The following is a 23,805-nucleotide window of genomic DNA, read 5'->3' on the forward strand; positions in this document are numbered from 1 at the left end:
CCTTCTGAATCCAACCTCCATCCCAGACCCTGCATCTCCTCCATTAATATCATGGAAGAGTGTGGCCCTCAACCACTTTCCACAATCTTGGAGTGGCCTCCTCCAACCCCCGTCAAAAATTATTGCCCACCCCTGCCTTAGATAATGCACTGTAGTTAATTCCCTTCTACTTTCTAATCATTCAAGAATACTACTATGGAGAAGTGCCCACATTGCTGTTAACACCGAGTTACCCTAATTACTGGCAATTTTGGGAAGGGGTAAAAGATTTAAATGTCACAGAGACTGTGTTTCCATACCTAGAGGTGGTCCCACCAGGTTAAGGCTGGAGGATGTGGGTAAGGAAGCTTGCACTTTTTTATTAACTTGAAGCACTCATCATTTTCAGGCAAAAATACATCTGAAAATGGAAAAATTGTATTCAACTACTAAAGGAATTTGTGACCTAGAAACTTACCACTATGAAAATGGAGATTGCAGAGCACCACTTTTTCACACATGGCCCACTATGTACTTCTGTAAGTAGAATGTTTTTCACTCTTGTAAGTCATCCTCTAGTATTTCCTAATGAGGGGCATTTTACGAGTCATTTGATGTCATTTGTTATTGAAATAGTAGTTTAAGAATTGAAAAATATGCCGTTAACTTTTATCAGTGTAAGATGATAATTTTGCCTTATGTAATGAGTGTGTCTGTCTTTCAAATTGAGTAGTTAATAGATAATTTAGTGCATCAGTTAACTTAGAACAGTAGCAAAATGCAGGACAATGTAGCACTTTAAAGACTAACAAGATGGTTTATTAGATGATGAGCTTTCGTGGGCCAGACCCACTTCCTCAGATCAAATAGTGGAAGAAAATAGTCACAACCATATATACCAAAGGATACAATTAAAAAAAATGAACACATATGAAAAGGACAAATCACATTTCAGAACAGAAGAGGGATGCGGGGGGGGGGGGGGGAAGGAAGGAAGGTAAGTGTCTGTGAATTGATGATATTAGAGGTGGGGAGAGTGGGATGTCTGTGAGCTAATGGTATTAGAGGTGATAATTAGGGAAGCTATCTTGGTAATGGGTAAGATAGTTTGAGTATTTGTTCATTCCTTCCCGGAGAGTGTCGAATTTTAACATGAATGACAGTTCAGAGGATTCCCTTTCAAGTGCAGATGTAAAAGGTCTTTGTAGCAGAATGCAGGTGGTTAAAGTCATTCAGAGAGTGTCCTTTCTGGTTAAAATGGCAAGAAACTGTTTTTTCTTTGTGATCTTGTCTGATATCTGTTTTGTGGGCATTAATCCTTTGGCGAAGTGTCTGAGATGTTTGTCCAATGTACATAGCAGACGGACACTTTCGGCACATGATAGCATAAATTATATTTCTGGATGCGCAGGAATATGTGTTCTTGATCTTATAACTCAGTTGGTTAGGTCTAATAATGGTATCAGCAGAATGAATATGTGGACAAAGCTGGCAACGGGGTTTGTTGCAAGGGAAGGTACCAGGGTTGATATTAGTGTAGTATGTCCTGTGGTTGTTGGTAAGAATCATCTTGAGGTTAGGTGGTTGTCTATAGGAGACTATGGGTCTGTATCCCAGAGCCTCTTGGAGTATGGTATCCTGCTCCAGTATAGGCTGTAGTTTCTTGATAATGTGTTGGACAGGTTTAAGTTGGGGGTTGTAGGTGATGACAAGTGGTGTTCTATTGTAGGTTTTCTTGGGTCTGTCTTGAAGTAGTTGGTTTCTAGGTATTCGTCTGGCTCTTTCAATTTGCTTTTTTATTTCTCCGGGTGGGTAGTTGAGGTTTATAAATGCTTGGTAGAGATCCTGAAGCTTCTGGTCTCTGTCAGTGGGATTAGAGCAGATGCGGTTGTATCAAAGGGCTTGGCTATAGACGATGGATTGTGTGGTGTGTTCTGGATGGGAGCTGGAAGCATGTAGGTAACTGTATGAGTCGGTGGGTTTTCTGTAGAGAGTGGTGTCTAATTTTCCATTGTTGATTTGTACTGTGGTGTCCAGGAAGTGGATCTCTCATGTAGAATGGTCCAGGCTGAGGTTGATGGTGGGGTGTAGGTTGTTGAAATCTCTGTGGAATATCTCCAGTGTTTCTTGGCCATGCGTCCAGATCATAAAGATTTCATCGATGTACCGTAGGTAGAGAAGAGGTGAAAGGGGACGGGAGTTGAGGAAACGTTGTTCTAGGTCAGCCATAAAGATGTTAGCATACTGTGGGGCCATGCGTGTACCCATGGCTGTGCCGCTGATCTGGAGGTATAAGTTGTTCTCAAACTGGAAATAATTGTGGGTGAGAACAAAGTTACATAGGTCTGCTATCAGGTTGGCAGTGGTGTCCTCTGGGATAGTGGCAGGAAAAAGGTGATGTGCTGGACCAACTGTTATTGAAAAAGCCCCAAGAAATGTGGTTGCAATCATTTCACCTACAATTCTGCTGAATTCCATGGGAGTTTTGGATGAGCAAGGAAAGCAGGTTTGAGCCTTTGTCAAATATTTTGTTCATAGTTGACAATTCAAGGGACAATAGCCAGGTACATTTTTTTAAATACCTTTACTCCTATTACTAGCAACTCTTTACATTAGATAGCATTTCAAATTATTTCCACCATTCTTCACTCTCACAAATAATGTAGTTAGTTAAGCAGACCAGCCTTACTTCCTCTCATGTACTTGCAGTATTTGGGTTAATATTGTTTGCAGGTTAGGTTTTAGTGGTGGCCTAAAAGTATCAAGGTATCCAGAACACATATGCAATTTTTTTATTCAAAGTATTAATAACTTTTTAAATGAACATGTTCCTCTAAAAAAATAACTTACACAGTATAATTTTTACACAGCTAGTTCTAGAACACTGCTTTTGAGACTAGAAAAAAAAGGGGATTTTATACTGAGAAAACATATGTGGTAGAAAGATATCCAATACATGAGCAATAAATTTGGCATTTTATATTGCAAGGAAGAGCAGGATGGCTGATGTACCCTAAGGAAAAGAGGATAGTTATAAAAGCTTGTGTACTGTAATAGCTAGGGTTTTTTTTAATGATTTTTTGGAGTTGCTTATATATGATTATGGTATGTATAAATTGTTCAATCCATTTCAGATGAGGTTTCATTCAAGCTCTCTGAAATGTACAAGAAGGAACTACAACTTAAGCAAACAATTGTGCAAGAGATTGCTCATACTGCTGACCAGGATCTTATGATGGTTTATTTATCATCTTGGTTGTACCAGCCTTACATTGAGAACAGCAGTAAACTACTGCTAGAAAGCATGTTGCTGGAAACAGGACATAGACAAGTGTAACATTTAAGACTGCTTCTAATACTCATTTGCAACAAACTGCAAGATAAATTGCTATTTATAAAAGTTATTAAAATCTGTTTTTTCCTCTCTTTGTATTTACTGGTTTCATTTGTCCTTTTCTTGGTTGATATGAAGCAACTAGGTGAGTTACTTATCACCTCCTTCACCATGGTATCTTAATACCTCAATTTTAAATGTGCTATTATCCCCCAATTATACATGGGGAATCAAAGTAGAGGCTTGGGGTCAAATCCTGAATGGTAGGCAGAAACCTAAATCATACAGAAGACTGCAGTGGGATAGAGAATTGAACCAGTGTCATAGGAATCTTGAGCTAGAGCCCTCACCCCTGGGATATCCTTTCTCTAAATACCCACAAAGTCTTGCTCCTTCTGTGTTGAGCTGTCTCATACAAAGAAATTAAAGATTGATTGCTTTATCGTTGTGTTCATACACAATTTCTGAAGCTTCAGGGCAGCATGCACAACTATTAGCTAAAGCAGTATCTCTGTGGCATGGGAGTTTTGCCATGGATCTAAATAGCCGCAGTGTCAGGCCTAACCCCATGAACACTTGACACACAAAGGCTGTGTTTACACTGGCGCAATCTTGCGCAAAAGCTACCGCTTTTGCACAAAAACTTGCTGCCTGTCTACACTGGCTGCGAGTTCTTGTGCAAGAACACTAACATTCTAATGTATGAAATCAGTGCTTCCTGCGCAAGAACGATGATGCGGCCGCTCAGGAATAAGGCCTCTTACGCAACTGTTCTTGCGCAAGAGGCCAGTGTAGACAGGCAATATGAATTTCTTGTGCAAGAAAGCCCTATGGTTAAAATGGCCAACAGAGCTTTCTTGCGCAAGAGAGCATCTACACTGGCATGGATGATCTTGCGCAAAGGCACATGCCAGTGTAGACGCTCTCTTCTGGAAGAGTTTTTGTACAAGAACTCTTCCGCAAGATCATGCCAGTGTAGACATAGCCAAAGTCTTTAAACTAGATGCTTTTCAAAGGGGAGTCAAAGTAGAGCACAGCAGGGGGAAGAAGTTTTCATGGTCATCTAGGTTAATTGAATATTGCATTTAGTAGCAGTGGGGACTTCTTCGAAGTATGTTTCCATCTTAACTTGCAAGAATCAAACCTGAGATCACAAATACATGATTGGTATCTAGGCCTATGTCTGATAGGCTCTGGTCAGCCATAACTGAAGTGGACACAGAGGATACTTAGGCATCCAAAACTGCAGCTAATTCAACATTCTGAATGATGCTATAGAAGAGACAAGTATCTCAGAGCACTTCCCTCTTCCTGTAGTCTGTCTTAGCTTGATCCTCTTCTATTGACTGGATTCAACTTTAGCTATCTGAATACATAGGTAGCAAAATCACTTAAGACATAGTGCTGTTTACACTGGACTGCAGGGGAGGACAGCTGCATAGGGTAGGTACTTATCTGTTTTTGTAATTCTCACCCCCCTCTCATACAGCTGCTGAGAATTTGGGGAGGATAGAGTCTTGCAGGCATTAGAAGTGAAGGAACAACTACCCATTGTGACCTTCTGAAGTCAGGGAGAAAAAAAAAGGAGGATGGGCATTAGCCATTTATGGATGATTGTCACCAGTTGCAGCTTTTTAGAGCAGACAGGCCTACTTGGGTTATCAACACTATCAGTTATTCTAATCAGGATGAGTATGAGTGTCTATAGCCAGGTGGTGGTCATCCACCACAGCATCAACACTATTTGACTTTACCTTGTATGTTAAAGAAGCCTGATCAAATGCTCTTCAGATTGTTAAATAGGAATCAGATAATGCTGTGGGATTTTATAGTACTGCTATCTTTATCTGCCACCTTACAGAAGAAGAATAGACAGGAGCTATGCTAACCATTTGCCAGAGTATCATTTTTCAAAAATGAAAGTTTACTTGGAATACAGAAATGTTGATACCTTATTTTTCCAGTTATGTTTGTGACACAAGACCTATCCACTAATAAAATAAGGTAATAAAAATAAAAATACACTAATACCAATAGGGTAAAACTTCTAGTATATAGAAAGTACAGCTCCTTTTAATGTTATTTTGCCCATATACAGCATATCACTGATAGGCAGTGCAACACATTTTATTGCATTTCTGTTTAGCCAAAGAGTAAAACTAATATGCAACAAAGGTGCATCATAACTAGGGCTGACATCCCCCCCTCACACAGGCAATTAAGAGCACAAGTTGAATCACGAGTTATTCCTTAGACTTTTTGGTTGCAATATTGTTAATATAAACAAATTATAAAAAAGTACGGGTCATAGAAATGTTTACAAATAAGTTAACTTCAGTATTCACATTAGAAAAATATATATTTAATCAGTCCTTTCCAGAAGAAAGCATCTATAAATAAAACAAGTTTTTTATATTTATGGCTCTATTTCACTTTGAGAGAGCAAAATATCTTCACTTTGGCCATCTGCTTCCATTGCCAGGAGTGCTTCCACAGTTTCCAAAGGAACCCCCTCTGATGTGCGAATGTGCATTGTAGTACCATCAGCATTAGTTACAATCACAATGCCTTCAGCTTGAGATAGAACAGCAGTACCTGGATGAGACAGAATAAGTCCATCTGCAGTCTGAATAAAAATCTGTTCATGTCCCTGAGATAAGAATTCATGGTTCTCATCAGCAATCTCAAAGGCTACAGTTTCATCTACAGTAACTGCATTCTCTGGCTCATGTTGTCCAGCTTGTGGACTAGCAGAACAACGTGAGAATTCATTCAAGTTTTTAATTGGACTTTCAAGAGTTTCTTGAGTGGGTATGGAGGTTTCTGGATTCTGATGTGGGTCAAGTTGAGTCTCGTGTGAATGGTCTACTGGCACAATGCTTGTTGAAAGTACTTTTTCAAGCTGCTGCATTTGATCAGCAATATCAGCATCATCAAGTTGTTCAGACTGTTCACTGGTAATAGCGTAGTTCTGGTTTTCTTCATCTTGCTGAAGTTTCTGATATTTTCCATTGTGGTGAATTTCTTCATTCATTGAAAAATTGGTACTCTGATTATTAATATCATCTTCTGATACCAAACAATTACAAAGTTCAGAATTTGTAAGTCTATCTTCTGCAGTCTCATTTACAAAGTGAGCTTGAATCAATTCTGGTGAACTACCTACCTCAACATGCAGCAGTGCTTCAGTACATGGTGGAAATGTGTTAACTATGCTATCTTGTCCCCGTATATTTACAGGTTGAGAGCATTCCATTCTCATTTTCATGGACTGAAAGATGTCTGAATTTACAGAGTTAGCTCTAGATTCTAAATAAAGTGATTTATGTTGCTCCCCAGTATGCTTTGCACTTCCAGTTATGCAAGGAATACCACCTCTATCTTCAGAGAATACAGCCACCCCATTTAGTGGATTAAAACCTGAAAAGTTGGGGGAAAAAGTGTTAGTGTTGTACAATATGATTTTGGACTCAAAGTAATTTTCTACAAGCATCTTTCTAAGGTTTTATTTAAATTTTCCCTCAAGTAGCATTGGATTTTTAAGACAATTATGCTATCGCCCCATAAGAACAACAGTACAAAAATATAAGTGCAGTTCTACTCAGTCTCGGGAAGTCGCTCTGGTGAGTTCCATGTTTATTCTCTTAATGGCTCCAAATCAAATGGCCTTAATTTATTAGAAAGGGTAGTTATTTTCTCTTTTCACAGTCCTGAAAACAGCTTAGGATCAGATATACTGGGTTCTTTCCATCATATTGTCACTAGCAGAAAGACACAGCAGGCCAAATTATGCCCCTTCTGGCCCCTGTGCAACTTACTTTTTTAGTGGGTTCACACAGGTGTAGCTGATTGGATCTTTGTTAAAAAAATATATCAAACTTAGTAATAAAACACTGATATATCAACTCATTCAATTTTAGCAGTTTCTTCTTCATGGTCAACAAGAGTCAAAACTTGTTTTTGTCATTAAGACAGTCACTGCACAAGAGAGACTTGTCAGCTAAGGAAGTGCCATTTTTACATAGGTTTTATAGTGGAGCTGCAGCATAAACTAGCACAAACTTAAGTGTGGGTGCTAATGAATCACAGTTTAACGCTTTTTTTTTTAAATAGAAGTACAGCAGAAAATCCTCTTGTAAATGGAGCAAGAGGAATGTGGTGAGGGATCCTTTGAAGGAGATACATGGAATATTTAAAAAAGTGAAAGGGAAAAAGGGGCAAAAATCAAATGAGCAAAAGCTCAGAAGCTTGTACCAGTGGCAAAAGAGCTATATAATGAGAGAAAGGGTAAAAAGTTGTAGTTCTTACACTGATCTACACTCTGACCAGTCCCACATTCTGTCTTTTTGTTCTGTGTGTACAGTTCCTAGCACAATAGGGTTCTGGTCCATGATAGGGGCTTCTAAATACCATGACAATACAAATAATATTCTTAACTCAGACTTCAGTTCAACAGTCATTTAAAGACCTATAAGACCAAGTGCAAAACCAAGTTTAAGGCATTAAACCAAGTTTATGACATCTGTAGAGACAACAGAAGCTAATGGAATTAACTAAACTGCACCCAACAGAACAGAGGTGGTAAGTTATAAGTTAAACATTACCATCCTTTGTAGTCAGTGTAGATAAGCTCCAGCTCTTTTCCTCTATTGCATTTTGACTGGCAAAAACATCTTTCACGTTCTCCAATATGCCTTCTATACTGGCCCTTTTAGCTGATGGCAACAGTTCTTCGTCTAAATTCTGTCAATACAAAAACTAGCTGGTTTGGTATCACTTACAGAAACAGACTTTTTTATTTTTTTCCAGTGTGAAATGAAACATTACTCCCACCTACAACAAAGCTAGGAAGCCCTTGAAAGAAAATCCTAGCACAACCTTAAATTTTCCAATATGTTTTCTTGTCTTAATTTTAATGTCTGTTGTAATAAACCTGGTGTTGCGTCACTATTTGAGGGATGAGTCAGAGGGGTCTCACTGGTAAGGTCTGGGACAACTCACACACAAGGAGTATCTATCTACCACAAAAGAAAATCTTGCCTCTATTCCCTCTCCAGCACTGAACTCCCTACCCTAAGTGTGAGTGGGAATGGGAAGGCTGACAAGGTCATAGGCTTAAGCACAGGCAGAAAAATAGGAAGATGTTGCAAATACTCCTCAAGACAGCTCTGAGAGCCCATCTGCACTACAAAATTAAGTCAACAATTTAGGTTGACCTACAGACACCACAGTAATTCAGCCAGCTGTTGGTGTCCATACAACCCTCCAGCCAGTAAAGCACATCCTCAACAGGAGTGCTTGCACCCACTGAAGTGGGACATCATGGGGCACTGACAGCCACATGGGGTTCAAAGCTAGAACCCCATCCCAGAGTAACAGCCTCAGTTGCAAGCCCAAGGCTGATTCAATTTCACAGAACCAAGGCTATCAGCAGTGACTTGACATTGTCAATTTCACAGCTGAAGCTGTGAGCAAGTGCTGATGACAAAATGACATCCAGCAGCTGAAGTAAGCAATAGGGTGATTGTGTCCAGACAGACCCTAATTATAGAAGTGCTACACCTCTCATGGAAGTGGAGCTGTTATGTCAGTGCAGCATACCACCTACTTGAGTGGAAACAGCATTTTAGTGTAGACACTGCCATAATAAGGTTGACATAAGCGGCTTTATGTCCACTTAACTCTGCAGAATAGACCAAGCCTGAATTGAGAGAGCAGTTGGAGGGGGGATCCACAAGGTGGTTATTGGGGAAGGGAATCATGGTATTGCCACTCTTACTTCTGCACTGACTTCAGAGCTGGGCAGTCAGAAAGAGGAGGCTGTTGCCCAGCACTGCAGCTCTGCCTTAAGAACTAGGCTCCTGGCCAGCAGCTGCTGCTCTCCAGCTCTGAAGGCAGCACCACTTGAGCAGCAGTGCAGAAATAAGGGTAACAGTACCATTAACATCTCTCCACACAACTCCTTTTCGGGTTAGGACCCTTACAATTACAGCATTGAAATTTCAGGTTTAAATAAGCTGAAATATTAACAGTTATCTTTTAAATCCTATGACTCTGAAATTGACCAAAATGGACCATAAATTTGTAGCACCCCACGCATGATACTGTGTCAGCCTCAGTGTGGAAACAATCTTGCTAGTAGCCACTGACAACTTTTCCTCAATACACTTAACTATCTTTAGGAAAAACAAATAAATATGCACATACATATCCAAAGATTGTGATTTATGTAAGGGTTTTGCTGGCTCCCCATGGATTCCTCAGGCCCCATCTTCTCCCCCAACTTACCACCACTCCTAGACCTTGCTCCCCCAAAACACATCGTCCCAAGCTCCTTTTCCACAGCCAAGCTCATCCTACTCCTTACCTCTGACCACAGCTCTCAGTAAGGCCAGCCCTGTTGAAGAACCACTGCCCTCAGCTGAAGTCCAGAGCCAAAGCCCCATGGGTAGGAGTGGAGCAGGAGTCTGAAGCCCAGAACCAACAGCCAAAGCAGGGACAGGACTTAAAGCCCACCCCTGGAGCCCCATGGATGAAATGGAGTCAGGGGGGCAGCTGAAGACAGCCTCCCTCTCCCCCAGAGCAGATCTTTAATCAGGAAGTCAGGGCAGACACACTGAAAAGCAAGCTCTTTATTTAACTCATTTTGGTATCTCTTCTTAAAAGGAAAAACACTCTCCAATCTGATATTTCAGAGTTACTGACTCAAAAAACTCAGTTACATCTGGAAACATAACTTTAATAAAATGGTAACATTACTGTTAATATTAAAAAATAAGTTAGCATATTTTAAGCAGCTTTAGTGTGACTCTGTTTATATATTAAATTCACAATTATTTTGTACCTTATTTGCTCGCTTTCTTGTTATCTCTGTGAACATCTGCTCATCCACTGTTTTAGTTACACATTGTGTTGAAGAGTCTGCAGCTTGTGTCATTTGTTTTCCAAGAAGCGTCTCTGTAATTCCTAGAGATTCAGCAACCTATAAAACAGTTACGGATAACAATATACAAGTGTATTTTCTCCTATACCAAATTTTCAATACTTATATAGCCAAATATTTTTTGGGATCCACTCGGTCAATCATACAGCTTCAAAAGCTATTTTAGGACTACAACAACATCTACAATTAGCCTTCATTCAAGTGAAGCATCTCCTTAACAGATAAAAGTAATAATCAACAGTGTAAACTTAGAGCAAGAACCAGGAATGTCAGTGACTACTGTTCACAGCTCCATAGTAAATTAATCCTCCCTCTCCCTCCCTCCAATTTTTGCTCTGTTCTGTGAACGTATTGGTTTACTTTTATAGGGATTTTCATAAATGCCAGACTTTTTCTAAAAGCACATTATAGCATCTATTTAAAAAACAATTACACATGGACTTTGCAAAGAGAAGCAAAAAAGTAGGTCAAATTTCAGACCTACCAACCTTGGTAGCATACCTTTAAATTGGTGCAATTTTGTTTCTCCATAGAAGAAACATGATTGAACATTTACGTGAGTGAGATGAATATGGTTCAATGATAGGGCATCTATAACTTACATTTAGTAGAAAAACTTTAGCACAGTGGTCACCAACCCGTCGATCACAATCAACCCGGCTCAACCAATCAATCGCAAGGTGTTCAGTGCTCCGCCCCTCTCCTCCTGCCCCCATTTCCCTCCACCCCAAAGAAGCCCCACTACTTACATCCAGCAACAATGGAGGTAGTGCCAGCTTCCTGTAGGGTGGACGGAAGTCATGAAGCTGCGCGCCACTTCCGGACGTTCCGGAAGTGCACTGGCTGCTCCCCTCCCCCAGGTCTGTGGCGTGCCAGGAACTTGCAGGGAGGGAGTCCCCAGAGAAGGTGCACGCTAGGACTTCCCTGCTCTGCGGGGGGGGGGGGGGGGGGGGGGGGGGGGGGGGGGGGGGGGGGGGGGGGGGGGGGGGGGCGGTCCTGGGAGGAGGCGGGTGCAGGGGATTCCCTGTCTCCTGCCCCCACTGGCACCCTGTCTCCTACTCCAGAACCCTGGCACCTGGTCCCCTGCTACAGAACCCAGTCCCCTGCCCTCCCCGGCACTCTGTCCCCTCTCCCCTGTCCCCCACTTGCATCCTGCCCCCGCTAACACCCCTGCCCTAGCACCCACTAGCACCCTTCCCCAGTACCACATCCCCTGCTCCCACCAGCACAGTTGGAGCCACATTAGTGAGGTTTGAGGGGGGGGGGGGGGGTTGGAGGTGGTTTTTTTGCATCTCACTTGTGTGGCCCCCAACTGACTTTTCTGTGTGTCAGTGACCCCTGACTCAAAACAGGTTCCCTGCCCGTCTCAGAAATAAAGACAATGCAGAAACTGTGTGTGTTTGACATAGTATTTTATTTAAAAATGAAGCCTGGCCAACAAATCCCCAATTGGGGCCAAGCCTCCATCTGGCCACAGCATCATAACACTCCTGCACCCCCCCACCCCCCGAGCCTAGAACTGAGCCTATCATACACTGGACCCCTCTGCCCTGAGCCCCTCACATACCCCACCCCAAATTCCTGCACCCTCATATCCACAAACCTGTGGCTTGCTTAGTACCCCAACCCTCCATCTGACCCCAACACTCCCTGGCCTGGAGCTCCCTCCCCGAGCCAGCGTCCCCTTCTCCACCTCCTCCTGCATCCAAATTTCCTCCCAGAGCTTGCACCTCTCATCCCTTCCCACACCCAAATCCCTCATTCCCACCCCAGAGCCCGCACATCCTGTCTCAACCGAGCGAGTGTATGGCTAGACTACAGGAGTTTTTCCAGGATTCCAGAGATATCCCGAAAAAAACTCTTCCGCATCCAGGGATGCATTTCTTCTTCCGCTTTTTTTAGTGGAAGAGCAAACATGCTCTTTCAGTAACCCCTGTATTCCTCGTTCCACAAGGAATAAGGGGGCTTCAGAAAGAAAGGGTTTTTCTGACATTTGGTCAAGTCTAGACAAGCCAAATGTTGGAAAAACCTCTTCCTACAGAAGAATAAAAAAAGCGGCAGTGTAGAGTGTATAAGGGCTGGGGATAGCAAGTGATGGAGAGGAGAATAGATAGGGTGGGGCTTCAAAGAAGAGGTGGGGTCTTGGGGGAAGGATGGGGCAGTAGATCTTGGCTTGTTCTGACACTTAAAAAGAGATCTTGGGTGTAAAAAGGTTGGAGACCACGGCTTTAGGAAATTGCAGATTTGTCTGCTGGGGACCCTCTGTATCTCAGCTTCTCAAATAGGACTTACTTGAGCTCATCCCCATCAGCATCATGTCATGGCCATTTCCTTTCTAGCCAAAGATAGGATGGGATTCTATTAATGCTACCATCCAGAGATGATGCTGAGCCACCAAAGCACTTCTGGCAACAAGAGATAGCTTCAAACTACTCTAAGCACCTGCGGTTTTGATTTGCAGTCAGCTATCAACCAAGTCTTTGGTTTAATCAAATTTTTCTATTACTGATCAAATACCAAAAGATAAATATTTTTTAACCTTTCAGTATTTGTTCTTCAGTTTACATTTTATCTCCATTTTCTCTTACCAGGAAGTTGCTGTTCTATTTAAATATCACTTATGCTATAAAATGCCTAGCATCAGAGAAAAGCCGATGCCGAACATTCCCTAAAAACCCTCCAAAATGTGTCCTCTTACCTTCGGATCTTTTATTTCCACAGGCTGCTGATAACTCAGAAAATCAGAATTATTGAAATGGTCTTGAGACATTTTCTTTACCATATTATGTAACTCTTCAAATTCTCTATAAACATCCGGAAAAAAGGCCTTTCCTGGGGAACCTTTTTCAACCTAAACAGAAATAAGCAAGAATATTGAAAATGAAATACAATTAAGTTAGCAAAATATCGATTTGTTATGCCTATCACTTTTTCCAATCATCAATCCTTTCCCCATCAGTACAGAAAGGAAAGAATTTGGAATCTTCAGAAATAGCTCTGATGAAGCAGGCAACAAAAGTTTAAAAAAAAAAAAATGCAGTCTGGCAAACTGTCTGCCTTTGCCTACATGAGGTTTAAAGGTGAACTAAAAACATCTTTAGTTTTCATAGGTCTAACACATGCAGCTAAGATTAATTCCCAGAGAAGTTTTCATGATGTATATGAAAGATTAAAATCTTCAAAATATATGTAAAATCTTTAAGATTCTACATACACAATGAGAAAAGCTCACCTTCATCAGTAGAAATTCATATACAGTAACAAGCTTCGTCAGGCGGGGAAGAGCCAGTTCCATTAAGTCTTCATTGTCACATTGTTGGATTAGCTGGTAAAGACCAAAATAGTTTCTTTAGGACAAAAAATGCCAATGCATGCTAATTAGGGATTTCAACTAGCAGTCAACTAGATGATTAACCAATAAGCCAGGCTTATTAGTTAATGTTGTCAACTACTCACATTCCACCCCCCTTGCTGCCTCTATCAGAGGCAGCAAGGGGGGTGGGAAGTAGGAGCTTGAGCTGTTTTTTTAAACGGTCCCCCCTCGCAAACTGGCTCCCTCCTGCCACTCTGCGCTGCTGCCTCTGATACAGAGGCAGCAGCGTGGGGTGGCAGGGGCTCCCTGGGAGTAGGTCTGGAGTGCACTGGCTGCTGGCCCCACCCCCAGGGGCTATCGAATAGTCATATAAATGCAAAGTTTTAATGCAGTTACACAACTATTCAATTACCAGATATCTAACATCCTTAATGCTAATCATTCCTCAGTTCACAACCTCAGTTCTCCATTACAGGACATAATAGTCACTATCAAAGAGATGGCACAAGGTAAGGACTAATCCACTTTCCTTTACCAGATCACAAAATTAAGTGGTTCTAAGAATAAATCTGTATTTAGAGATTTGATGAGCAAAGTTAAGATGAAGGTATGATACAGTCTTTCAACACAAACAGTTAATGATCAGTCTCAATAACTGTGTACTCATGGGGAAAAAAAAAAGTAAACCGTAATGACTTAAGCACAAAAGCTCAATCCACAGTGACATGCAGGAAGCTCAGAAAACATGGCAATTACTTGAACTGTAATAAAATCATTTTTAAAATAAGATGGACTCTTAATATATAAAAAGTGTATATAATAATAGACACACACAGTGGCACTACTAATAATTTTTCTCCCAAACAGAGTCAAGATTGTATTCATTTACTACAGGGCTATTCAAAATGTGGCCCGCGTGTGGCCCACTGCCCATTTGTTTGCAGTATGCAGTGCGGTCTGGGTTTAAGTGCAGTTTGGGTTGATATGTGTTTTAGTAGTTAAATTCATGGACTGTTGTAAAGCCAAAACAAAAAAATAGTCAATATAATGGTCTTTTCTTGATATACTTTTTAGTAGATAAATTCCAGGACTGTCATTGCTCATTAAAAGTGCGGCCATATGGGTGGAAATCAAGTAAATACTGCATTTTATAAATATCAGCAGAACTGAGTTAAATGGGACCTGTGTGTTGTATAGCCTTGCCTTAATCTTTGTATTCATGCCCATCAGTGAGAAAGAAGCTATTTGCATATATATTTGCAGGTCTATGCAACCACACTTACGTTGCAGCCCTTGGCATGTACTGCGAGTATCATTGTGGCCCCCAGGGCTTCCAAAGTTGAGTAGGCCTGAATTACTAAGAGGCCAATAACTATTATACACAGGTACACTTTCTAAAAACCTATATCTTTTACCAATGACTTGATTTATGTGTTTTGCTTAATGTATTTAATATTTAACTTTGGTACTTAAATAACCCCCCGTCGTCCTCATTTACACAAACATGCTCACTACTTTTTGATGAATTTTATCAGATTTTGGCAGTAGGTGGTGAAAAAAGGTACATATGAAATAAGTGAAGGGAACCAGACCTCTTTTAGTCTAGTTTTCCTTCTAAATATGATGTGTTCTGTTGACACGTTACTAAGAGACATTGAAGGGGACTGAACAGGTCTACTAAGTCTTCCCGAACACACTGATCTTCCAGCCATCCTTGGTCGGCCACGTCTTTTACGTCTTTTTGGTCTTCCAGATCCATTTGGCATTCCAGGTCCACGATATTCTAAACTAGTGTCACTTTGTTGTGCAGCCAACAAGTTTCTGCCTTCTGCAGATTCACCAGTCTTTATAAAAAAATGAATACAATAAATAATCATTAAAACGTTCGTCCCTCCCTCAACAGAGTACTGAGAAAAATCTCAGTTTAAAATATTTAGTTTCCCACGTGTACCAGCCTCCCACATGGAATGGCTGAAATTTTCAGTGGTTACAGAATTACATAATTAAACACATTTTAACAGCCCTAATAGGAATACAATATTCACTACACAAATTACAAAAATAGTCTCAAAGCTATCATGGAAAAATGTTGGCAAAACAGAATCCAAGAATCTCTCACTTATGGACACTGTTCCTCTAGTTAGCTAGAGTATTAAAATGAATGTCCCCAAAGGGCACTTAAAGATATTTATAAATAAAGCCTGATCACCTTCAATACTTTGTGCTTATGTTCCAATAGCAGCTCCCCTCTTTACACAGACTTCCCAAATTTACAACAGATTCATCTACCATGGACTAGGAATGTTAGCAACTAATCAACTATCCGATAAACAAAAGCTTATCAGAGGCAGCAAGGGGGGGGGGGGAGCAGGAACTGGGGGGGGAAGGGGGGGAGAGCCATCTTAAAAGCCAGTTCCCACCCAGCATCATCTCCACAGGGGGCAGGGAGATAGTGGGAACCGCGTGAGCCAGGGATCAGATGCTGTGCCTCTGTTTTTTAAATGTACTAAGAGCCTGCTTGTGCTTAATACATTTAAAAGACTGGTGCGGGGGGGGGGGGGAGGGAGAGAAAAAGGGGGAACCGGCGCAATCCGGGAATCAGCTGGCCAGACTTGCACTTTTAAATGTATTAAAAGCCAGCTTATTGACTAGTCAATGGAAAATCCATCGACTAGTCAATGAGTTAAATGAAATTTAACATCCCTAACATGGATTATATGCAAATTACCAAATTTATTCCAGCTGCACCTGAAGTTTGTAATTTGAAGTGAGTCACTTGGTGCTACTCTTCCTCCATAACATACCTGTATCAGTAAGATCTCTAAGAATCATGAAGAAGATTAAGTGACAATGGCTTATGGCCAAAAATATTTACCTTTTTCTTTCTTCCCCCCTGCCACCAAGTATCTAGCCTGGTGACTCAAGTACCCATAATAATTAGGTCAGTTTATAGCAGGCCTGGGCAAAATGCAGCCCACCAAGGCAGCAGATCCAGCCCGCTGACTCAGCAGGGAGCCGCAGGCAGGCTCCCTGCTTGCCTCGTTCCACCCACACGCTACTCAAAAGTGGCTGCCAGGCTGTTTCTCTTTCAAGACGGATCCCGGAGGGAAGGCTTCAGGTGCTGCCCACAAAACCAGCACAATCCCACTGGCCGTTTGCTGGTCAGAAACTGGCCAATGGGAGATGCCTCTTTGAACAACAGGAAGCACATAAAGCACCCCACCCCCTCTCCCCACTCCCAGCTCAGTTATTTACACAAGTACATGGTCCTACAGCCTGCGTAGGGGTAGTGCAAGCAGGCTGGCTGAGAAACGTTTTAAACTGTGAAAGCATTTATCTCCACAGGCTGGTTGGGTTGCTGGCTGGTAAATCTCCTCGCCAGAGCCTGCCTCAGGCATCCCAGCTCCTCCCTTCCCCAACCCTCTGTCCCCCCTCCTGTACCCAGACCCCCTGCCAGATCTGGCACCCCAATCCTCTACTCCAGATCTCAATCCCCTCCTCCCGTAGGTCACATTCTCAACCCCAGGTCACAACCATTTCCCTTTAGTGGCCGGGGAAGTTGGGAAGAGAAGCGGCAGCCAGAAGCAGGGCTGGCCGTGGGCAGCGGGGCTGGCCAAGGGAGATTGGGAGGACAAGCAGGGGAGAACTGGCTGTCCAGGAGGGGATTGGGTGAAGTAGGGCTGGCCAGAGGCGCAGGGGAGGGGAGGCAGGACTGACCCAGCCATATATAGATCTCGGGGTGCTGCTGCCCACCCCCCTAAAGCACGAGTGAGTCCAGCCTGGGGATGCTATTGTGCCCCCCCCACCCACCTACCCCCCCTTGAGTAGCTGCGAACTGGCTGGCTGGTAGACACACTCATGCAGCCTGAGCACATTTAGCAGCCAGACAGTTTGAAACTACAAACTGACACATCTAGTAATAATAAAACGTATCTAATGAGAAAATACCAGACATGTTATATGTCTGGTATTTTCTCAGTTTGTTTTATGTGTTTATATTTTTGGGCTGCAAAAAACAGTACTAAAAAAGGGTTCCAACTAAAGTAAAAAGTTTGGGAAATCCTGGTCTAACCAACTTTGTCTGTCTTACACTCCATTTATCTAATCCATTGTCTTTAACTTGATGGCAAGAATATGTTGGGTGACACTATCAAAAGCTTTGCTAAAGCTGGCACTGGGGGCTTTGGGAGGACCAGAAACAACTTATTTAAATATTCATCATTTGATTAATGAATATGCAAATTAATGTTACCAGTCCTCCAAAAGTTTATGAATGGATTTACTGGTCCCCATGTCAAAAAGTTTGGGAACCCCTGATCTATTGAAAGAATTCCCATTCCCATCTATAAGAATTCTGCATGTAAATTAGTGAAGAATAAAGTTCTAAAATTGCAATAATGTTGAAGTGAAATTGCCTTTACATTGTTTGTGAAACTGCATATTATGCAGAAAGCAAACTACCACCTTACCTGTTGCTCATTTTGTGAAGAAGCAGTTTCTTCCAAACCGACAGCTAGTGATTTTTCATTATTTAAAGTGACAACATCAGGTTGCAAATGTGCCAAACTCTCAGTTCCATCACCTGCTCCTCCAAAAATATCCAGAAACACACTTTTATTAGTTTTATTCATAGATGCTTTTTGCTGTGAAGACTCCAGTTGTCCATGAACTGGATTAAGTTTATAGTGCCGCGCTAATCCTCCTTTTCCTATGTAGGATTTTTCACAAGTCTGACATTTGAACATTTTGGGCTTCAGGTTATAATTCAAAGGACTGAATAATGTATCTGTGGCCTTCTCTTTCCCCTCGTCATCATCTTCTATGCTTAGTTCAGAATAGTCATCAGAATCAGATTGATGCCCATCAGCTAAATCCTCTGTTTTAATAAATTTATAATCTCTTGCTTTATATTTTGGAGGTCGTGAAATCCGTCCAGAACGAGTCTTCACTTTCAAAGATTTTTTTAGCTTTAGTTCTTTTTGCTTTTTCTCAAGGCTCGATATAAGAGTATTTGCTGAACTGGCTGCCACCAAAGTAACATTTTGAGATTCTGTAGCAGACAGCGTGGCACGTGGAGTCTTCTGTCCGTTCAATGTCTGGCGTGTGGGAATCTTATTCACTGACACTGGTCCACGAGGGGCTAAAGGTCTCTGCACAAGTAGCTGAACTGGCGACTCAGAAGAACTATGCAAGAAAAACTGTTGCTGCTCAGTTCCTGTAACAGGCTGTACCCTAATAATCTGTGGATTAATAATATTAAGTCTGGACAGGCCAGAATTCCTACCAGCTGGCTGACTCAGTGTAGTAACTTTGGATTGGACTGCTGCAAGAGGTGGTACTGGTTTTTCGTTTTCCTTCATCTGCCCTGGCTGCATTTGTACACAAATGGCTTCTAATTGCTATAGGAGAAAGAAAAACAAAAGAGTTGAAAATGTACAAGTACAATATTATTTAATCAAGATTTTACATCTGTGTATGCAAGACCTTAAAGTGAAACATGAAGAAATTAGATACATCATCCAATTTTCTTACAACCCTCAAGTATATATTTCCTTCCAGCTACTAAATTATGTATACAGTCGCATTTGTTGCTTACATAAAGCATTTCAGTTTATTTGGTAGGCCTTAAAAATGAAACGATATAGCAACCATGAATTTAGTTGCCAAAAACTAAGAAATAATTCCTGCAAATGGATCAGTTGGGCAGAACCCTGCTTAAGTCAACAGGGTACACCTGTGCAGATTCAGTTTCAAAATCTAGCCCTCTGCTGTGAATTTGTAAATTCAACAAGCACATCTCACCTACAAGGCAATTAACTCTCTATTAATTTTGGAGGCCAACTATTAGGCCAAGGTTATATCCTAATAAATGTACAGTTAAAAATATCCTTAAGATGATATAAGCAGCTCATGCTTCTGAGCTATAACCTCCTTTCTGTCCTCCTCTTCACCACCTTTATCATTTTTTAGTCACACCACAGAATTAGCAAGGGACTGAGGAAGAGTCAAAGCCCGACCTCTTACTTGAGAAGTGTCCATTTCTCTATCAGCAAACCACCCAAAGCACTTAGGCACATGCCCAACTACAAGCACAGATATAATCCATCTGATTCCACGCAAACGCATGCTTGAGTGCTTTGCTAAATGCACAGCTTTCCATTTAAAAAAAAATCTGCAAGTTAATTGCTTCTAGTTTTCTGTCAAATTCCTCCCAATACTCAAAGAAAAGGCTCATTGTTATTATTTGTATTACAGTGATGCCCAGAAACTCTAGTCATAGTCCAGAACCCCATGGTGCTAAACGCTGTATGAAAGAACAAAAAAAAAAACCTGTCCCTACCACAAAGGGAAGACAATCTAAATTTGGTCCAGACTTGTAATTTTCAAATGTTTCTATTGTAACACCTGTTCAACAGTAGGAACATTTTTTTATAGTCTTTCATAATACACATAACTGAATGAAGGTTACTCAACTTTTTTTAAAAAAAGTTACTGTTGGGCAAGGACCAATCATGGAAAATCTTAGCCCAAAAGGAAAATGTTTGGGAAAGTTAGAGAGTATATGTAAATTATAATAGAAATGGCTTTAAAATCTGAAGTGTAGCAGGCAGCCATCATAATAAAAAAATTCTCATAGATCAACGGGTTAGCATGAATTATGTGCCCCCAAACACTCAACTGTCAGAAACGCTGGACTGACAAATTACATTGGCCTAATCACTGTAAAGTAGTTCTTCCAAGTCATGTTGGACAACTGCTTATTCTGCCAGACTAGAACATAGGGCAACCCACACCTATTACCTTCATTCAATCATGCACATTCTACCTTGTTTGAAAATGAGCTGCTCCCGACACCAGTCTTCCAACTATAAGACTAATGCCTGGAGAAATCTAAATTCCAAGGTAAATGAAAGTGATCAGGGAGTTAAAGTCAGCAGCGGAGCTAGTGCAGTAGCTCTCAGTACAGTTCAATCATTGAGAGAGATGCCCATGATTATTCACTGTCCTACACATTCTAGTACCCAGTCCCAATTTTATACCAGAGACCACTTTCCCATTCACTTGAACCTTTGGTTCTCTATAGACATCTCCTCTACCCCTTTGTTTACCTTGTGTACAAGGCACCTGGTGGTACCGATAGCTTTGCCCTCCTGAAGGGCAACCTGCTGGGCCACATTCTGCAACTGCTGTGCTGCATTGTGCATGATACTCGTTACCAGCTGAGACTCCGTGGCAGCAGTCAGGCTAGAGCTCTGTGGGGTTCCACTCATCCCTGATGCTGGGGGCCTGAAGCTAGTCTCCTGGGGTAGGGGGTATCCCCCACCTCTGGGAGAAGACAACATCACTGAGGACCCAGTGCCAGCTCCAGAGGAGGGAAGAGGGGGTGGTGGCTGCTTCTGGGTCCTGCTCACTTGTTCGATGACCCTCTGGAGCTCCTCTGGCGCCAGGAGCGTCGCTGGGGCCTGCTGGCCGGGAAGCTCGGCCTGACTCTTCTCCGCAGGCAAATTCCCCATCAGCTCAACGGCCTGGTTGTCGGTCGCTGCCACCAGCTGCTCCTCGGCGCTCAGCTCAGCCCCCTGCACCAGGCTCCCCGCTGGCTGCAGGAAGAGGGTGGTGCAGATGGCAGAGGGACTGGCCGCCAGGCTCTGCGACAACTCCTCGATCACCGCCAGCGCTTGCGATCCCTCCTCAGCGGGGAATCTAGGCTCCAGGGCGCCCAGCAGGCCCCCACCCTCCACCGGACACAGCAAGTCACCCCTGGCCACGGCCGCCCCCGGGGGATGGTCAGGCCCCAGCAGCCCAACGCCCTCCCCAGCCGCCGCGCTGAGGAGAGCCCCGCGGGCAGCGGCCGGTCCGGGGGGCTCTTCCTCAGCAGGGGGTGGCGGCGCCGCGATCTCTCCTCCCCCATCCTCGGGAGCCGCCATCTTGGCAGGTGTCGGGGGGCGGGAGGCACATTCGCCCCGCAGACCTTAAAACTCCGGAGGGAACCTAGAGGAACCGGCAATGAGGGAGCCACCCAATAGGGACGGCGGGTGCGGCCTTCACTCATCATCACGGAAGGGGCGGAGTCTTAAGGACTACAGGGGCCCCGCAGTGTCAAGACGCTTTCGAAAGCGTTTTCCTGTGAGATGGCGTGTAGTGCAAATACAGTTGAAGTCGATACACACAATATACTCATTCAACAGTAGTCCCGTGCAATAGTGTTCAGTGCACCACACGGCATACAATGCAATTCAGAGGGTGCCAATACCTCTATCTAAACAGATTTGGTACACCATGGGATAGAGAAAAATAATCTGAAATTGATAACAATATTTTTAAAGAGTAAAAATAAACCTTTTTTTAGTAAAGTAAATTGTAGCCAAACCAAGCGTTAGTCTGTTTTTGAAACACGAAGATATAATCCCCTAATTAAAGGGTCTTCATGGACAATGACAGGTCAATTTTACCCACAAAGTCACTGTCTTAACATTTTGGCTCTGATCCTGCAAAGATGTGTGTATTTAGCTTACTTTCATTCGGTGGGATTACATCCATGCATAATTTTACAATGAAAGCACTCTGCCCTGACTTTTAATAATTTAATTAGAAATATTTTCTTTTCTCATGCATTACAATATTTTAAACCACTAATTTTCAGAGTAACATATTTTTTCAAGGGAAACTGGCTTTTTTTTCTTTTAAACGTTACTTTCTAGTTAATTAAAGCAAAAATCAAAAGGTACTATTTGAAATTTGAGGAGGGACTATTTTACATCTAAAGTGTGCTGTGTGTTCCTATTTTGCTGAATATATCAAAACTATTATTTTGTATTGCACCGAGTAACAAAACACATTAAAAGCCAAATATGAGTGTGCTTCATATATATGATTCGGGGACTGAACAGAAAAAGATCCGATTAAACATATGGACTAGAAAATACATAAAAAATACTGCTGAACGCTTGCATAATGGATATACCTGAAGAAATGCGACAATGTTTAAAGTCCTCAAGCAAAAGTGCCCCCTAAAAACTGTGGTGCTGCATTATCAGGTTATAGCTCTTTAAAAAGCTTGACGGAGAGTCAATTTAAAGTAAAATAACCGTAGTCATTATTTTATAGTGACGTTTGCATTTAAATATGAGTGCATTACTCTGTGTTTAATCCATCAAAACATATTAATGGAAATTTAAAGTACTGGAAGAAATTTGAAAATAAAAAGTTCCCTTGTGGCCCGTACGGGGATCGAACCCGCGACCTTGGCGTTATTAGCACCACGCTCTAACCAACTGAGCTAACCGGCCACTTGATGCAAGGCGTGCTTCGTTTACCCTTATAAGAAGAACAAATGGGATATTTTTGTTTTCTAACTATATTTCTATTGTGCTTACTTTAGATATTACCTCTTGATACAACATCAAGTCGTCTGGAGTCCAAACTCCAGACGCTGTGAGTTCAGTAAGCATACCAGAGCTATGAATATGCAGAATCAGAAACCTATCTTACAGGCAGTGATATATCACATTCATTCAGAAGTTCTGACAGATTCATGGCCAGTAAGTTAGACCCCCACAGCTCTTTAAAAGTGACTCGTTTTATTTCATTAAATCAAAATATTTCTTTTGCCATTTCTTTTAATATTATTTCAATTTAATTCCCATGTATTTTACATACCCCTTTTTAAACATACAAAACAACGAATAGTCCAGCAGCACCTTAGAGACTCACAAAACATGTAGATGGTATCATGAGCTTTGGTGGGCACAACCCACTTCTTCAGATGAAAGTGGGTTGTGCCCACCAAAGCTCATGATACCATCTACATGTTTTCTTAATCTCTAAGGTGCTGCTGGACTATTCGTTGTTTCTTAAGTTTTACAAACTAACATGGCTACCCTGCTGAACCTTTTTAAACAAATATTGCATTGGTAAAATTTGAGTCACGTGTATTATTATTTATTGCTATAATTTAGGGGGGGAAGCGTTGTAAATTATATATTTAATTTATGTTAAAATAAAAGTGGGTTGTTTATAGACCATCAGTTCTAAAGCAAACCTTTCACATTTTCAGCTGAGATTGCTACCTAAAACAACTAACACAGACAAAGAACCACCAGCTGGGGGCGTGCAAGATAGTAAATCAGTGCTTCTGTTTAACACACAGACATCAAATCCACTCTTTTTCTGCCTAATGTTAATAAGTTCTCTGGCAAAGCTGATGAACTTTTAACTGGATTGTAGCCAGTGCCATAG

The 23,805-nt window shown here is 41.9% G+C and overlaps 2 protein-coding genes and 1 non-coding gene across 8 annotated transcripts in view; 1 reads left to right on the forward strand and 2 right to left on the reverse strand.

Annotated features, from left to right (window-relative positions):
* Positions 1-3,405, forward strand: part of CINP (cyclin dependent kinase 2 interacting protein) — a 15,786-nt gene extending 12,381 nt beyond the window's left edge. For all 5 annotated transcript variants that reach the window (XM_075926545.2, XM_075926546.2, XM_075926544.2 and 2 more), the window contains 2 exons: positions 389-518; positions 3,114-3,405. In XM_075926545.2, the coding sequence (XP_075782660.1) occupies positions 389-518; positions 3,114-3,316 (333 nt within the window). In that variant the 3' untranslated portion in view covers positions 3,317-3,405. The remainder of the gene's footprint in view (positions 1-388; positions 519-3,113) is intronic.
* Positions 2,169-21,624, reverse strand: ZNF839 (zinc finger protein 839). Of its 2 annotated transcripts, none has more exons than XM_014571980.4 (8): positions 20,982-21,624; positions 18,039-18,968; positions 15,162-15,413; positions 13,489-13,581; positions 12,955-13,107; positions 10,158-10,295; positions 7,918-8,056; positions 2,169-6,733 (listed from the first exon to the last, which is right to left on the reverse strand). In XM_014571980.4, the coding sequence occupies exons 1-8, from the start codon at positions 21,492-21,494 to the stop codon at positions 5,730-5,732; spliced, it is 3,222 nt and encodes a 1,073-aa protein (XP_014427466.3). In that variant the 5' UTR covers positions 21,495-21,624; the 3' UTR covers positions 2,169-5,729. The 2 variants fall into 2 exon arrangements, with proteins under 2 accessions (XP_014427466.3, XP_014427465.3); XM_014571979.4 differs by having other exon boundaries at positions 20,679-21,624.
* A 1,158-nt stretch (positions 21,625-22,782) lies between these two features.
* Positions 22,783-22,856, reverse strand: TRNAI-AAU (transfer RNA isoleucine (anticodon AAU)). The gene has a single exon. It is a non-coding gene; the product is annotated as a tRNA-Ile (tRNA).
* Between the last annotated feature and the right edge of the window lie 949 nt (positions 22,857-23,805).

Source organism: Pelodiscus sinensis, chromosome 5 (assembly GCF_052426305.1).
Source record: "Pelodiscus sinensis isolate ZL-2025 chromosome 5, ASM5242630v1, whole genome shotgun sequence".
Taxonomy (NCBI): Eukaryota; Metazoa; Chordata; order Testudines; family Trionychidae; genus Pelodiscus; species Pelodiscus sinensis.